This window comes from Canis aureus, chromosome 19, assembly GCF_053574225.1.
Source record: "Canis aureus isolate CA01 chromosome 19, VMU_Caureus_v.1.0, whole genome shotgun sequence".
Classification (NCBI taxonomy): Eukaryota; Metazoa; Chordata; class Mammalia; order Carnivora; family Canidae; genus Canis; species Canis aureus.
The window spans coordinates 45,494,610-45,511,521 of NC_135629.1; the positions used below are offsets into that span (position 1 = coordinate 45,494,610).

The window sequence follows — 16,912 nt, forward strand, 5'->3', positions numbered from 1 at the left end:
TGGGGCTGTGTCATCTGTGTGCAGCAAGCCTGGTCACGCCTGCACTTCCCCTCGGCCGCCCTGGCAGCTCCACTTAGCCAGGCACTTCAGGAGGGTCTGGCACCACTGAGTGCTCCCAAGGCACAGCCCTAGATTCCAGGTTATGCACAGACCTTGGGGACCAGAATCAGGCTGCTGCAGACACAGCAACATCAAGGGGGAGCCTTGACAAGAAGCCTGAGCAGGAAGAGCCCAGGAGATGCCTGGTCAGAGAAGAGTCAGGACCACGTTCGACTGGCGGGTGGGCTGGGGCAAGGGGCAGGTCAGTCAGGGTTGCTCCCTCTCCTTCTCCGAGTGTCCACTGCCTCCTATGTCCTTCAGGCTGAAAACACCCACATCCAGGGAGCAGATGTCAGGGCTTGGTAATAAGTAGCAGAGGCAAATGTCAGGAGAGGGTCAGTGGGGCAATAGGGGCCTGTGGCAAACTGGACCATGTGAAGGCACAGGACCTCAACCCACCACTGCTGGGCCTTCTGATTCTTCAAGAGAAGCCAGGAATCCAGAGTTTTAAATGCACTCTCCTGATTTTTAAATGTTGATTCAAACATCATGCACACAATTGTGGGCCAGACAAAAAACACCGGTAGGCTGGATGTGGTGCTTGGGCTGCCAGCCTCTGTCTATCCAGAATACAAGGGAGTTTTAATCCTCTGCTGGGCTGCAGAGTGAGCTCCTGGTCTCACACTGGGCGGCCACCACCCCAGGAGAGGCCAGTTGGGCCAGGAGGGTGGACGGATGCCTTGCTGTTGAATTCCTTTTGGCAACCTGGATCACCTTTGGGAAAAGGAGTGAGGCCAGCTGGAAGGGAAGTCTGGGGAGGGCAGGGAGAGCTGCCAGGGGAGGGCAGGCCAGGTGGCAGGGGCCCAGCCTGAGGCACGCAAGCCTTGTGTGCGGGGCCGGCAGGCCTCAGAGCTGTGCCAGGAGGAGGACCTGGGCCTGCCCTCCTCCAGGTTCTGGCCAACAACCAGGAAAACGACCTCAGCAAATGTTTAAGAGGACGAGAGGGGCCGCTGTCTCCCTGGCGGCGGAAGCCTCCCATTCTTCTCGGGGCTCACATTCGATTGGCGGGTGGGCTGGGGCAGGGGGCGGGGAGGCGATCTCCACGTGTGCCAGGGGCCAGCGGCTCAGCTTGATTTAAAATGTGCCCAGAAAGCAAAGCCCCTGCCAGGCGAGCTGCTAGAGCGGCAGGTTCGCAAACAACTGAACACATGTCAGACATTACGGGGCTGACGCTCCCAGCCAGGCGGGCCAGGGTCTGGGCCCCACGCTCGGGGTCTGCGCTTGCTCCTGCGTCTATGGCTTTCACATGTGTTGTGTTTTCCTGTGCTTGTTTAGACTCGGCGTGGGCCAGAGGTGCATAGCTCCCGGGTGGGCGCTGGGGGGCTGCCAAGGACCCTCTGGAGGAGGGGGTGGTGCTCTGGAGGCCACGGCGAGACATGAGGGGAAAGATGGGGGGCCAGGAAACAGTGGTGTCTGCACAAGGGGGCCCTCCCACCAGCATCCCCAGAGCCAACCTTCTGATTTCTTGCTTTGCACAGGCCTGTGTGGATGTGCTGCCTGTCCACCCACATCTCAGGGGGTCATGGGTCTCAGGCTCCCCTGCTTCTGCTCGTTTGGTCTTTTAGGCCTTCCCTGGGTCAGGGGCACAGTGGGGACTGGCACCCTCTGCCTGGTGGCTGAGCCTGGGTGGGCCTGGGGCCAGCAGTGCAAAAGCAAAAACAGCTTTGGTGCTGTTAGACTAGGGTCCTGCTCCCCTCCACACTGTTCTGGCCTCCATTTCCTTGTCTGGAAACTGAGAAACACTTGCACCATCCTCAACAACCCTCACTTGCCTCTGGCCCTGTCAGCACCAAAGCCAGGAATGACTCCAAGCTCCTCAAGTTCCTCTGCTCCCCACATTAACCCAGCTCTCAGGCCAGCCAACCTCACTGGCAAGTCTCTCTAGAGCATTCAATGGGGCCCTGCCCTGGCACCGCTGCCCCTCCTGATGGTCCATTCTCCTCAGGCAGCCACATGGGCTGTGGCCAATGGGAATCTGAGCGTGTGATTCTCCCTCAGAAAATCCTGCATGGTGCTGCCCACCAAACTTGGGGCAGAGGTGTGACAGGCAGATGGACAGAGTGAGCATTGGCTCCCAGGCAGGATGGAGGGCACAGCAAGGTGGTGCTCTCACTGGCTGCCAAGTCCTGACATGTGTGGACTCAGAGAGGAGCCCCCCACAGCCCATCCTGCCTGTCTCACCATAAGGCTGTCGGGGCTGCCCTATCTCCTTCCTGGATGCAAATCCATACATTCTACATCAACATGGGTGCAAGAAACATGGCGGGGGGGGGACATAGGGGTCATAGTGGGGACACAGGAGAGGTAGGCCTGGCCCGGCAACAGATGAGAGCAAAGCAGTGACTCAAGAGCAGCAGAGTGAATGCAGCAAAGCAATGCAGGGTGAGAGACTGGGGGTGAGGGTGTGTAGGCAGGGAACCAAGACGGCTCATGGAGAAAAAGAGGTATAAGTGGGCATTGAGTGGGCGGGGGGTCCTGCAGCCACCTGGAGGAAGAGAAGGACTGTAAGAGAGGAGCAGCATGTGCCAAGGCCCTGAGATGAGCTCACTGGCTGCAGAGGAGATGGGGGGGCGGGGCAGGGGTAGGGATGGGGACGGGAGACCAAGTTGGAGGATAAAGTGGACCTCCCAAGCCCCAGGGGTCTCAGGTTTTCAACAGGAGGGAGCTGAGGACCACTGCAAGGTCCCGAGCAGACAACAGCCATGAGGCGATAGCCACTCCAGGTAAGAAAAGGCTGGGAGTTGGAGGGTCGGGTAGGGGGCAGGCAGGTGGAGGCCATGCAAAGTGGAGTGGGTCCAAGTTGGGTCGGGTCCTAATTCTGGGGCTGACAGGATGCATCAACAGGTCAGGGCAGGCAAGAGAACACAGGAATCAAGCTACTGGAAAACAGTACTGCTCGTCCCCAGGGGAGCAGGATTGGGGCAGCACAAGGGGGCCCTCCCACCGGCATCCCCAGAGCCAACCTTCTAATTTTTTGCTTCACACAGATGTGGGTGGGCAGGCAGCACATCCTGGGAGACATTAGGACGGTGAGGGGCCCGTGAGATATTCCCATGGACATGGCTGGTGTGTCCCAAGCAGATGGACACCATTAACCACTGGGTGGGAGGGTGTGTGGAGGGAGCAGGTCAGGACTGGTTCTGTCCCTCTTGGAAGAGCTGAAGTCAAGGGGAGGCAGGGGGAATGCTGGTCAAACCCTTGGGGGCTCCCCTCCTAGAATGTTCTGGACTCACCCCGACTCTCCGAAGCCCCCAATATACCCTCAGAACCACTGTCTGATCCCTGGGGACCTCATGAGTTTTCCCACCCCCTAGGCCTTTGCCAAGGCTGTGCCTTCTACCTGTAATGCCAAGCCCCTGTGGTAGATTCTGCCTCCCATTCCATGCCCAGCACTCTAGATGTCACCCTGCTAAATCACCATTCAAACCCATCTGTCATCTTCACTAGATGTTGAGCTCTGCCAGGGAAGGAAGTTCTCCCACCGCCCGGCCTGGCCTTACCCTGGCTGGCGCCGCCGATGCCCAGATGAGTCAGGTTGGCTGCAAGGTTGCCGGTGCTGCTGGAGCTGCTGAGCGCAGGGAAGGTGGGCTCCTCAGGGTCCAGTGGGGTCGGGAGGGGGGAGGGGAAGTGTATGTTGGTCAGGTCGGGCAGGGAGCCCCCTGTGTTGTGGGTGGCGGGGATCAGGGCTGTAGTGTTTTCCTGGTCAGCGGATGGAAAGATGCTGGGGGGAAGGCCAGACAGAGGGGGGAGGTGAGCTCTCGCCCCGGCCCATTCTCCCCTAGAAACTATGGCAGGGGTGGGGGGAGACTGTGCCAAAACACTAGGGGGCACAAAATGGTACCCCGAGATTAGGTGCTGTCATGATCAGAAATGACTGTCAACCTGCACCTCCAAGGGGACATTAGGAAGCAACCTCTCTATGCAGGATAGGGGGCTGGGGTGAGGGTCCTCCTGCTGCCCAGGGGACAGGGTGTATCTGATGAGCTCTCGAGCTGGGGCTGAATGTATGTGTGTGGGTGTCTCAGTTACCGCAAGCAGGGAGGGGTAGGTGGGCCCCTTTCCCCTGCACCCCCCAACACCCCTCGGCCCCGGACAAGGCTTGTTGGATAGCTGCCAGCGGTAGGGCAGCCCTCTTTTCAGGACTTGCAGCCTCCTGAGCAGACGGGAAGTCCTGGGGTCATCTGAACAGCCCCAAGAGCCCTGGGCATGCAGGGTGGGCCCTGCTGAGACTTACTTGATCCCAGGGACCTCACAGGACTTGGGCCTGGACCCCGTCTGAAAGAGAAGACAGCAGAGGCTGAGCAGACCTCTTGGTGCACTGTAGCTCCTCAGGGCGCAGCTGACTCTACCAGAAGGGCTGAAGATGCTCAACAAAAAGAGTTTATCAGGTCCCAGAATGTCTCACAAACCAGAACCAGGTGGCCCTAAAGGCAAAGGGACCTGTCCCAGACATGCCTAGGGGCAAAACCAAGTCTTCTATGAAGAGGAGCCTCTACAGCTCCCACCTCCAGCTCCTGACCTTGGTGGCAGGCAGGCAGGCATATCCCAGCCTAGCTCTGCCTGCCCCTAAGGTGGACACAGCAGAGGGGTGACATAGTCCCTTGTCAGAGCAGGCATTTGGGAAGAACATGGCTTGTCCACTCTTCACACCTGAAAACCCCAGGGGCATGCCACAGCTGTTAGACACCAGCTCAGCAATGGGGCCACTGGAAACCCTGGCACCCTGAGGCCAATCCATTCCATTTCCGGATCAGAGCCAGTAGGGCTCCTGGGAACAGAGCTGCCTCTGCCCAGCATCCATTTGTGTATAGTAGACAAGTACCTCATGTGGGGCAGCATGAAGATACAGAGGGCACTGTCCATGCCCCTAGCTGATCCACCTACCAGTGGTCCCTCAGCTGTGGCTCCCACAGGGACCCATGGTGCTGTATGTGCTCCCATGCCCTCACCACCTGAGGGTGAAGGCTCTGGCTGCCCTGTGGACTATGGAAAGAGTCCCAGGGAAACCCTACCAGCAGCAAGGCCCTTGTTTCCTCCTCTCGAGCTGGGGCCATGATGCCACCGGAGAACTGCAGGCTCTAGGTAGACCCCCTAGATGCTCATTCAGGGACAAAGGAGGGTACTCTTCAGATGGTGGCAGACATGACTGGACAGGGCCTACGTGCTGATGGAGGGCTCCAGCTGTGTCACATTCCGTAATTCCCCATTTGCCTCGCAGGCCCTCAGGCTGATGTGTTCTTTAGGGATTACCAGACATAAGAAGGTGGATGCACGGCAGAGGGCTGGGCTGGCGGCCTCTCTGTGCATGCCTAGCGTGCGCGTGGTGGTGAAAGGCGGTGTGCTGGCAGTGACTGAGGAAGCTGAGGGGTGGTGTGTGACCAGCAGTGTTAAGTCTCTGCAGAGAATGCCAGAGGAACAGGTTTCTACTTGGCCACGGACTCCTTAATTCTGTGAGTAAACACTCACTTCATTACCGGATTTTTGCAAAGCATGATGACAATGCTTTCTAAAGAATCTTTTCAAAAGCATTCCATGAACATTATGGAGATAACAGTAGATTTCTAAACAGTATTAAAAATTCACCCATCATTGCCCCCCAATCCCAGCCTCACCCCACTCCCAACAAATCCAATGGAATTCCTTTACTGACATCTTGCAGACACATCATTTCACATACTAGTTAGAAGTTGAGCCACAATGCTGGGTCCTGCCAACTTTTTCTCACTCCCAGGATGTCAAGTTTGTTTGCACCAACACTCACCATCTTCACTATATGGCTCAGCAGCACATACAGGACCCTGATGTCCATCCTTATCCATCCCTCTGCAACTACATATTTCAATTGCTTTTCAGTTTTGTTGGGGTTGTTAGAATTCTTTTTAAGTGAGTTTTTCCCCCGAATATGAAAATCATCTGTATTCCCTGTGCAAAACTGGAACATGCAGACAGGGATAAGGGCTGTCGGTGGCACCCACACCTGCCACGCAAGACGACACGCCCCCCTTTGCAGGTCTCCCTAGGCATCTGGGTATAGACAGGCGTACCTTGAAGATACTGTGGGTTCAGTTCCAGACCACCCCAATAAGGCAAATATCCCAGTAAAGTCAAATGAATTTTTGATTTCCTGGTGCATATAAAAGTTATGTTTACCCTATCCCTCAATTGAAGTATACAAGAGCAGTATGTCTTAAAAAAAAAAAAAAACTTTATGTACCTTAATTACTTTATTGCTAAATATGCTGATCATCATCTGAGCTTTTGGTGAGTTGTAATCACTGATCAAACATCACAAGACAAAAATAATAATAATGAAAAAATGTGAACTGTGAGCATCACCAGAATGTGACAGAGACACAACGTGAGAAAATTGCTGTTGGAAAAACCACACTGATACTCATGCTCAACACAGGATTGTCACAAACCTTCAACTTGTAAAAACCACAGCACAATAAAGAAAAGTGCAATAAAATGTCCATTTCTAAATTTTGTATGCATTTCTAAATAGCTTTATCCTGTTCTTTCCATACAGTGTATTATCAGGAGTGTCACTCATGACCTCTACAGACATACCACCCTGAACACACCCGATCTCATCTGATCTCGGAAGCTAAGCAGGGTCAGGCCTGGTTAGTGCTTGGATGGGAGGAGTGTCACTCATGCCTTTAAAATTCCTTCAAAAATCCCAACTCTAGGGGTGCCTGGGTGCCTCAGTCAGTTAAACATCTGACTCTTTTTTTTTTTTTTTTTTTTTTAAATTTTATTTATTTATGATAGTCATCACACACAGAGAGAGAGAGAGAGAGAGAGAGGGAGAGAGGCAGAGACACAGGCAGAGGGAGAAGCAGGCTCCATGCACCGGGAGCCCGACGTGGGACTCGATCCCGAGTCTCCAGGATCGCGCCCTGGGCCAAAGGCAGGCGCCAAACCGCTGCGCCACCCAGGGATCCCTAAACATCTGACTCTTGATCTCAGTTCAAGTCTTGATCTCAGGGTCAAGAGTTCAAGCCCTGCATTGGGACATGGGGCCTACATTAAAACAAACAAACAAAAAATCCCAACTCCATGGGATGCCTGGGTGGCTCAGCAGTTGAGCATCTGCCTTCAGCTCAGGGCATGATCCCAGAGTTCTGGGATCAAGTCCCACATTGGGCTGTCTGCATGGAGCCTGCTTCTCCCTCTGCCTATGTCTCTGCCTCTCTCTCTCTCTCTCTCTGTGTCTCTCATGAATAAATAAAAATCTTAAAAAAAGGGATCCCTGGGTGGCTCAGAGGTTTGGCGCCTGCCTTCAGCCCAGGGCATGATCCTGGAGTCCCAGGATTGAGTCCCATGTGGGTGGCTCAGAGGTTTGGCACCTGCCTTCGGCCCAGGGCATGATCCTGGAGTCCCAGGATTGAGTCCCATGTTGGGCTCCTTGCATTGGAGCCTGCTTCTCCCTCTGCCTATGTCTCTGCCTCTCTCTCTCTCTCTCTCTCTCTGTGTGTGTGTGTGTGTGTGTGTCTCTAATGAATAAATAAATAAAATCTTAAACAAAAAAATCCCAACTCCACATATGTGGAGCTTTCCATATGAGGGACTGAGGATAATTTCCTTATGAATCCCCCACTGTTGAACATTCAGGTTGTTTCCAGTTGATTTTTTAAAAATTTTTTATTTATTATTTATGATAGTCATCAGAGAGAGAGAGAGAGGCAGAGACACAAGCAGAGGGAGAAGCAGGCTCCATGCACCGGGAGCCCGACGTGGGATTTGAACCCGGGTCTCCAGGATCGCACTCCGGGTCAAAGGCAGGCGCCAAACCGCTGCGCCACCCAGGGATCCCTCCAGTTGATTTTAAAAGCTCTGAACACACACGTTTGAGGAACACGTCAGTGTGTGCTCATTTGTCACCTCCTGACGATTTCCTGGAGGGGGATGAACAATTCATGTTGTTGCCCCATTCACCACAACTTGACCAGCAACAGGTTGTAAGTATTTTTTTTTTTAATATTCAAAATAACTTTAGTGTTAAGTGCATTCTGTACTATTCAAATTCTTTGAAATCTGTATTCTAGAACGTGAGAAATTTGTTTCTGGACCTGGAAATAATACAGAAATTCCAATTCAATTGGAAATTCCAAGTAGATTTTGTAGTTTAATAAAAGTTGTAGTTATTGGGCAGATGAATATAAGTTTTTTTTTTTTAAGATTTTATTTATTTATTCATGAGAGACAGAAAGAGGCAGAGACATATGCAGAGGGAAAAGCAGGCTCCTCACAGGGAGCCCGATGCAGGACTCGATTCCGGAACCCCGGGATCAAACCTGGAGCCAAAGACAGATGCTCAACCACTGAGCCACTCAGGCATCCCAGATGAATGTAACTTTAAGGATGACTGTCAACATGTATAAACACTGACAATTACCCAATACTATGGGTTAGCAGAAAGATCAAAGGTTACGAATTAGGAGGTATAGGTTCTAAACCCTGAGTATCTTTATAGCCTTGGACAAACCACTTAAATCTCCAGAGCTTCAACTTTTTTTTAAGCTATAACTGACCTATAATATTGTATTAGTCTTCGGTTATTATGATTCAGTATTTGCATATATTGTGAAATGATCTCCATAGTAAGTCTAGTTAACAGCCAATACCACACATAAAAATATGGAGCAGGGATCCCTGGGTGGCGCAGCGGTTTGGCGCCTGCCTTTGGCCCGGGGCATGATCCTGGAGACCCGGGATCGAATCCCACGTCGGGCTCCTGGTGCATGGAGCCTGCTTCTCCCTCTGCCTGTGTCTCTGCCTCTCTCTCTCTCTCTGTGACTATCATAAATAAATAAAAATTAAAAAAAAAATTTAAAAAAATATGGAGCATTTCATGAATTTGTGTGCGTGTCATTCTTGTGCAGTGGCCATGCTAAGTTCTATATCATTCCAATTTTAATATATGTGCTGCCAAAGAAAACAAGTATTTTAACTTTTCATGGTTTCTGCCCGTGTAACAAGCCTGTCGTCCATGTTAAATAGGCCGATACAACCGGTCATCTGAGTAAGGTTCACACTTCAGGGAAGGCAAAACTCCCCTGATGTGCTATTTTGTCACTTTCGGCCAGGCTATGCTTGAATAAAAAGATCAAGAAGGAAAATTGTTTTTGAAAGTCCTTAGACTCTTACCTTCTTGGTGTCCCATGCTTGCTTAGAAAGATTCTTATCTGTCTCTGATGTGGTTTCCTCCATTCCTGGAACTGTTAATAGTAAGACTAGGGTGGGGTGGGGTGGGGGAGAGAAGGATAATCAGAACCTTTTTACTTTGAAGCTATGTTGCACCAAGCGAAGAGCTCCTTTGACATATACAATCACAATCCTGACACAAATGTAACTGCCCCAACAGTAACTTCTGGGGATTGCACTAAAGCACAAGAAAGATTTTGATTCAAAGCAAAACAAAAACACTTAAAATAAGTCAGTGGCTCTGTCAGTTGAGTGTCTGACTCTTGGTTTCAGTTCAAGTCATAATCTCAGGGTTGTGGGATTGAGCCCCAAGTTGGGCTCTGCATTCAGTGGGAAGTCTGCTTGGGATTCTCTCTCTCCCTGTCCCTCTGTCCCTGTCCCTGCTTAAGTGCATGCATACTCTGTCAAATAAATAAATCTAAAAAAAATAAATAAGTCAGAGACCCTGTGACTTAAAAAGAAATGAAAATATGGGGATCCCGGGGATCCCTGGGTGGCTCAGCGGTTTGGCGCCTGCCTTTGGCCCAGGGCGTGATCCTGGAGTCCTGGGATCGAGTCCTGTGTCGGGCTCTCGGCATGGAGCCTGCTTCTCCCTCCTCCTGTGTCTCTGCCTCTCTCTCTCTAGGTCTATCATAAATAAATAAATAAATCTTTAAAAAAAATGGGGATCCCTGGGTGGCTCAGTGGTTTAGCGCCTGCCTTCAGCCCAGGGCGTAGTCCTGGGGTCCTGGGATGGAGTCCCACATTGGGGTCTGTTTCTCCCTCTGCCTGTGTCTCAGTCTTTCTCTGTGTCTATCATGAATAAATAAATAAAATCTTAAAAAAAAAAAAAAGAAATGAAAATAGGAGCCCTGGAGCTGAGAACATGTATCAATTCTGCTGCCCATGGGACCAACCCAGGCCTTGGAGGCCTTCAGGTTGCAGAGAACAGCAGAGAAATCCTCCTTCCCTCCTTGCCCCACCCACCACCTTGGAGTCACCTGCCTCCTAGCCCATGATGTTCAATGTCAGTGTGGGGCTGGTTGATCTATTCATTGTAGCAAATTAGTTGCAATGCCAGCCAGCCCCACAGGAGGAGAGCTGGGGAGGGAAGGTCTGAGGAACTAGACAGGCATCCTTTAAGGCCCTGGAACCAGCTATGCCTGAAGGCCCCTTTCTTTGGACCTTTTGGTTAAGGTGGGATTAAACATTTTCTTTATGAGACCCAGTTTCTTTCTGCCTCTTGGAGGTTTAGTCTTTTACTTGCAATAGAGCCATACTGAACACAGGCAGATGGGTCAACTCTTTTTTTTTTTAATTTACTCATAGAGACACACACAGAGAGAGAGGCAGAGACACAGGCAGAGGGAGAAGCGGGCTCCATGCAGGGAGCCCGACATGGGACTCGATCCCGGGTCTCCAGGATCATGCCCAGGGCCGTAGGCGGCGCTAAACCGCTGTGCCACTGCGGCTGCTCAACTCCTTCTTAAAACCTAGAGAGACCAACTGTAGCAGGTGGGAGGGAAGCCAGGCTAACCCTCCACCCTGTCACTGCTTGGGTCCCTCCTAAAGAAACAAGGGCAGTGACATGTCTCCCCTCTCCCCACCTCAAGGACAACTGGACTCTGAGCGGCCAAGGGCCCCTGGGTTGCAGCTCCCCTCCATGGTCACAGAGTCCCAAGGGATAATGATACTTGCCCTGGAAAGCCTATCTTGAAAGTCTCATTTTCTTGGGGAACCCACCAAGGAGACAGTATCCTCAGATCTGCTCCCAGTTTTGGAAAGAGGAGGGAAGAGGAAAGCACCAGGTGCCCTGTCCTCTTCACTCCTGGGGCATTTGGAATCAGCACTTTTATTATAGAGACAGTTCCTTCTATAATCTCACCTTCCCGTCCGATGAGCAGTGATCCCTGGAAGATGGCATGTGGACAGCCCTACCAATCTGCATGTGCAGAGCTCACTTAGAGAGGAGACTAAGCAAGAGGTGGGAAAGAACCAGCCCCATTTCCCCCCACAGTAGGCAGAAGGGGCCCAGGGTCTGTGAACAAGGAGGGTTCTGAGCTGCAGAGCCAGAAAATGGTCCAGTGGGAAGTCATAGATTGAGCTGCACCTAAAGCTGAACATCTGGCTCTGGACTGCTTGGTCATGAGTTGATAAATGCCTCCTTTTTGCTTGGGCTTGCTGCCCCCTACAATGAAAGAACCAGGAAGGCCCACATACTATGTGGCCATGCCCTGAATTCATGAATGGAAGCCAACATGTATTTGCAGGAGCTGTTTTCTCTGCCTAGAAAACTCCTATGCGCTCTTCAAAACCCAACTCAGGCAGCATCGTCTCTGAAAATTTTCAAGCCACTCCCCTTGTCCCACAGTAGCACCCACTGACCCTGCCTTTGCAGATCTGTCCACTTATGAGCTTGTGACCTCTGGGAGCACAGGGACCACCCATTGGACTCGCTTGAACTGAGGAAACATGCCCATGTGCCCTGCCAATACCTCTTTTCTGGTGTGTGTCCTGGGACCCGCCTGTAAAGGGCTCTGGCTGGGTGGGTGTCATTGTGCTCTGGTGCAGGGCAGAGTCAGAATTGGTCCTGAGGAGAGAAGAGAGACAGTGAGCCTTGGCTCTAAAGGGGACAATGGAATTGTCCTGGCCCCACTCCATCCATGACATGCTGAACAGGACAGGGTGGGAATAGGGGGTTATATGTGTGAGCTGTTTTGCATAAAACACTAAGGACAGTGTTCTCAAAAGGGCCACAGGAGTGACCATGATTTTCATCTAAAAAGCCAGGTGAAGACAAAAAACTGCAGAAGAGATGTCTCTCTATTACTAACCAGACCTTCCCCACTCCCATACGGTCTGTGGGCTTCTCTGCTTTGGGAGAAAGGATGGTGCCTTCTTGCTGAAACTCTCTGGAGAGGGGACCCCATGGTCCCACGGTGGCCCAGCCTTGGGAGTACAAGTCCCAGCCCACTGGGTCCCCTTTTGGTGACAAACACCAGTGGGCAACCCTGCCCCCTGCCCCAGGATGCTCAGTTGCAAACCGGGTGTAATGAGAAGGGGAGGCAGTGATATGAGGCTCAGAGTACTACCCAGAAAGAATGCAGTCCCTGGGAAGGGGTGTGGCAGGAGGGCTGCCAAGAGCTCTGCCTTCTGCATCAGGAATAGAGTAATTCAATGTACTCCCAGCTGCAGGTGCCTGGAGAGAAGATCCCCAGAAGAGCTCCTCAGGTCCCCAGGGAATTGTGGGCACCCGAGGGGAGCTGGGCAGATGAACAAAGGGCAAGTCCAGCCACGTGACTGGCAATTTGGGCATGAAATAAGAGCAGTATGAATCCAAAAGGGACATCCCAGCCACTGAAAGTGACATGGAAGAAAGTTCGAGAAGAGCAGGTTACAAAGGGTTGGGCCAGCTGACTCTCTGACCCTGGGGCCAGATAAGCAGTGAGAAGCTGATCCGGATCCTAGACCCCCACCAGCTGTGTGTCCCTGAACAAGTATTCTGACCCGTCTGTGTTCACTTTCCTTCTATCTAAAATGTGGAGAATAAAAGTACCTACTCCACAAAGCTCTGTGCATTTTATATCAGTTAATGAATATGATGGCTGAAATAGGGCCTGATATATAATACATGTATGGCAGGAATTTAATTAATTATTAAATTATACATTACATATGATAGTTCATATATATATGTATATATATACACATATATGCATTTTTAAACAACTTACTTTTGATCTTTGGTGAAATCACCTATATTTTTTTCACGTGTGGTAAAATATATGTAACATAAAAATTATCATTTTAACCATTTTTAAGTATACACTTCTGGTGTAAGTAAATAGCAGGATGGTGTGCAACCATCCTATTTACTATAGGTATTAACTATGTTGTTATTCTAGATATTTGTAGAAAATGGTATTATCAATTTTTCCCCCCTTCTAGGTAAACTTATATGTATTCCTAATCTTCTGGTAATAAATGTATAATACTTTTATAATCACATTTTCAATGACTGTTCAGCAATGTGGGAAACTACTCATAATATAATAATACATGAAAAAAGACAAGTTACAATACTGAATATCCAACCTAATCCCAACTCTGTCTATAAAAGAAAAAAAAAAGTCATGGAAGAAAAAAAATAAAAATCCCTGGAAGACTCCAAAGCTATGACCTTGGTGTTAGAGGGACAGAGTTGATTTCTAGAAACTTCTGGATACTTCTTAGTTTTGTCATTTTAAAGTGACTGTATATTGGTTTTCCAAGCACAAGCATGATGTAAGTTTGTTTTTCTTTCCAAGAGGGCTGAGGGCCGGTTCTGGGTCACTGACCTTCTCCAGCTGGTGTCCGCAGGCGGCGAGAGGTACACGGTGCCGTACGGGCAGCTGTCCGCTTGAGTGTGAGTTAAGGGGACAGCACTGTTGGCTCAGGCCCCACCTCGAGCCCCAGGAACCTTGTGGCCAGGCTGCTGGGAGCCTGCAAACAGCTGGGGCCGCAGGGCGGGGGCCTTTCCTGCCTGGCTGCAAGCAGCCCCCGGGGTTCAGCCCTGTCCACCTAGCACTCAGCACTCACCCCCTGCAAGCACACGTGCGGGATGCACCCCTTCCAAGAGGGGCCTCGCCTGTGAAATTGGGGCCCATGGGGGGCAGTGGGGAGTCTAGTTCAGCTGACCTGGGTCTTGACTTTTAATTCTAGGCTGACAGGGCAGCTCCCCAGGCCCGAGGGCTCTGTCTGGGGCCCAGCTGGTTGGGCTGCCCCAGCCACATAAATGAGGACTGGGAAGTAACAGGCTTCTCTGTTCTAGAATGCTTAGAGTGGCAGGGGGGTCCAGAGAGCAGCCACTTAGACTCTTCTTGATGGAGGAGCCTGGCTGGCCAAGTACCAAGGGGCAGCCAAGTCTTGGGACTTGGGGGTGGGGGAGAAAGTCCCGACAATCTCTGCTTGGCCAAGGTGCAGAGGAGAGTTCTTCGTCTTCAGATGGAGCCTCCCTTGGATCTGTCTGGGTCTGGCTCAGACCCCCCACCCCAGCCCTGCTGCCTGGGCTAGGCTACCCTCCACATGGCCCAGACATGTGAACATGCTGCTCACAGCCTTTCTGGGTTCCACTGCCCAGCCAGGCTGCAGACACAGTGTGGTCTGACCTGACCCTCCCCAACCCTCACGGCATGCTGCGCGCTCCAACAACCTTGCTTCCTGTGTCCCCCTGTCCTAGTCAAAGGCCTCCAGCTAGCCACCCTGCCTCCTCCCGAGTGGCCCTCAACTGCGCCCTCTCCTGGTGCTGCCTGGGAATCCTGGGGGGCTGGAGCAGCCCTCATTCCAGCTCCAGGGCTGGAGGCTCAGTCAGTGAGACTCCAGGTCCTGCAGTCACCAACAGTCCCACCCCCGTCCTCTGGGTAAAAGATATCTGCCGTCCATGTTTGTCCACTGACAAGGGCCGGCGATGTGGGGAGCCAAGCCGGCCACGCTCTCGGTATACTCTGTCCACCAGCCCGTGGTGCCGGGTGGTTCGGCTGGTGTCCAGGCCTGAGGACTGGAAGGGTGTCTGGGCGAGGAGGGGGAGGGGAGGAGACCAGAAAAGAGAGAGAAACCCAAACAGTTATCAGCTGTGATCTGAGATCCAACCCAGGTCTGCCCTCAGGATCTGACCTCAGGGCCCCCCACTCTTGAAACACCCTTTGTCACCACTCTGCAGCCTGGACAGGCTTCCTCCTGCAGCCAGGGCCCCCAGCCTTTGAGCACTGCCGGGGTAGGGGAGAGCTGGGAATCCTGGGTGCTGGGTGGCAGGCGTGCAGTGCAGCTGGCATGCACGGGCCAGGCAGAGCAGCACAAGCTCGGGGCCCGGTGCCGGCTGGGGTGCCAGGGGTGCAGACGGCCCAAGCGCCCCCCAGCCTTGCCAGGTGCAGACAGGCCTCCGCCTTCTCTCTCTGGGCCTGGCTGGCCTCCTCTTCCCACCTACGTCATCCCTGGAGGGGCCTGCCAAAAGACAGCCCCCAGGGCTTCCAGCCGAGGACGTCAAGGGGCCCACCTGGCCAAGTGCTGGATCCCCAGAGGCTCCTTATTGAGCCCTGGCTGGTCTTGATTTGAGATGAGCCCCCCACGCTCTCCCCCACCATCTCATCCCTTCACCACTGGAGCCAAGCATAAGCACTTTCCAGAGCCCTGGCCCACAGCTTGGCCGGAAGGGGCTTCCTTCCAGCACCTGGGGCTGGCACGAGGCCTCCGGCCAGCCCTTGCTCCCTCTGCTCCATGCCCCTGGGGCTCCTGGGAGCCTGCTCCCTGCCCATCCTGGTGCCATGGGGCCGCTTGCCATCTGACTAGGGCAAGACTGGCAACCTTAGCCAGCTCTGGAGGCAGCCGGTCCCCTCCAACCCCCACCATCTGGCCCTTGGGCCCTTCTGTCTTCTTTGGGCAGCCAGGCAAAAGCAATTTCCTTCCGGAAGACTGCCACTGGCTGGAATCACTGCTCTTCCCTACCCATCCAAACGCCTGGCCCAGTGTTCAGGGCTGACTGTTCTCCCTGGAGTCTGGGGCCCCCTGTCCCTCTCTGACACAGAAAGGGCCCTGCCGGCTTGGGTCTTTCTGCACTTTTGCCTTCAAAAAGGCCTTGGGCCTGGAGACTTCAGGGACTGAGGGAAGGTGGGAACCCTGCCATCCAGGCACAAACACCGGAGGCAGGGGCTGTCCATCTCCTCCCAGAGATGCCTAGAAGGCCGGAGGGGAAACTAAGGCAGCTGAAGCAGAGCCAGAGGCAGAGAGAAGCTCGGGCCCAGCCACAGCCCAGCTTACCAGGCTGCACCTAGGATCCACACACACACTTGTATGTGCATGTGTCACGAGAACGAACCATGCAGCATTGACGCCCATGCTCGGATCCCCTAGGCAGGGGTGGGGTGGGGGAGGTGGGGGAGCTCTCGGCGCAACCACACACATTCCCCCCACCGTACAGGGCAGGGGGAGGTACGGAGCAGATCCACTTCCGTTTGGCAGACAGGACACTTCCCGCCAGGCCACTGGGGCGACCACGCAAGGATACCCAGCACCCACGCACGTGCCAGGGACGCCGAGGCCTCAGCCCAGGGGCTCATTTACCAGAGAGACAGGAGCCGCTGCCAGGGCCTCCCCCAGATATCCGCTGGGCTGAAAATGCAAAGAACCGAGACTTTGAGACACTCCTGCCTCGTCCGGCCCCCCAGCAGGATGCCCAACAGGCCCCAGTATACCCTTGGCCCAAGGGGGCTTTACGCCAGCCCTAGCCAGGGCCATGCTGGGGGAGGGGTGCCCAGAGAGATGCCCTCCTTGATGGAGAAGGGGATGGGGGAAACAGGAAGGGGAGAGGCAGGAGAAGGGGAGAAAACTCAAACTAGGAAGGGCCTTGACAAAGAGGTCAGGCTCTTGGAGCATATTCAGAATCAGCACAACAGCCCCACACGTCTGCTCCGGCAAGGAGGCCATTTGGGAAGGGCTATGCTCTGAAAAGCCCAAGGGATGTGGACCTGAGCCAGTCTAGGGAACCCCAGGCCAGTGTCCTGCTGCACCCCAGCAATGGTATGGGAGGAGTAGGAGCTGGGGAGTGACTCGAGTGGGTGGGGGGACTGAGCTCCACGAGGGACAGGCCTCG

At 53.1% G+C, this 16,912-nt stretch overlaps 1 protein-coding gene and 1 non-coding gene across 9 annotated transcripts in view; both read right to left on the minus strand.

Annotated features, from left to right (window-relative positions):
• The window catches only part of CRTC1 (CREB regulated transcription coactivator 1), a 79,242-nt gene that overhangs the window by 18,299 nt on the left and 44,031 nt on the right, over positions 1–16,912 (minus strand). For 6 of the 8 annotated variants that reach the window (XM_077859322.1, XM_077859325.1, XM_077859324.1 and 3 more), the window contains exons 3-9: positions 16,384–16,431; positions 14,699–14,836; positions 13,626–13,687; positions 11,784–11,878; positions 9,253–9,338; positions 4,334–4,374; positions 3,600–3,820 (exon numbers count right to left, since the gene is read on the minus strand). In XM_077859322.1, coding sequence (XP_077715448.1) covers positions 3,600–3,820; positions 4,334–4,374; positions 9,253–9,338; positions 11,784–11,878; positions 13,626–13,687; positions 14,699–14,836; positions 16,384–16,431 — 691 coding nt within the window. The remainder of the gene's footprint in view (positions 1–3,599; positions 3,821–4,333; positions 4,375–9,252; positions 9,339–11,783; positions 11,879–13,625; positions 13,688–14,698; positions 14,837–16,383; positions 16,432–16,912) is intronic. The other 2 variants (XM_077859328.1, XM_077859323.1) reach the window with 1 other exon arrangement.
• Positions 8,939–9,044, minus strand: LOC144291306 (U6 spliceosomal RNA). The gene has a single exon (XR_013358613.1). It is a non-coding gene; the product is annotated as a U6 spliceosomal RNA (small nuclear RNA).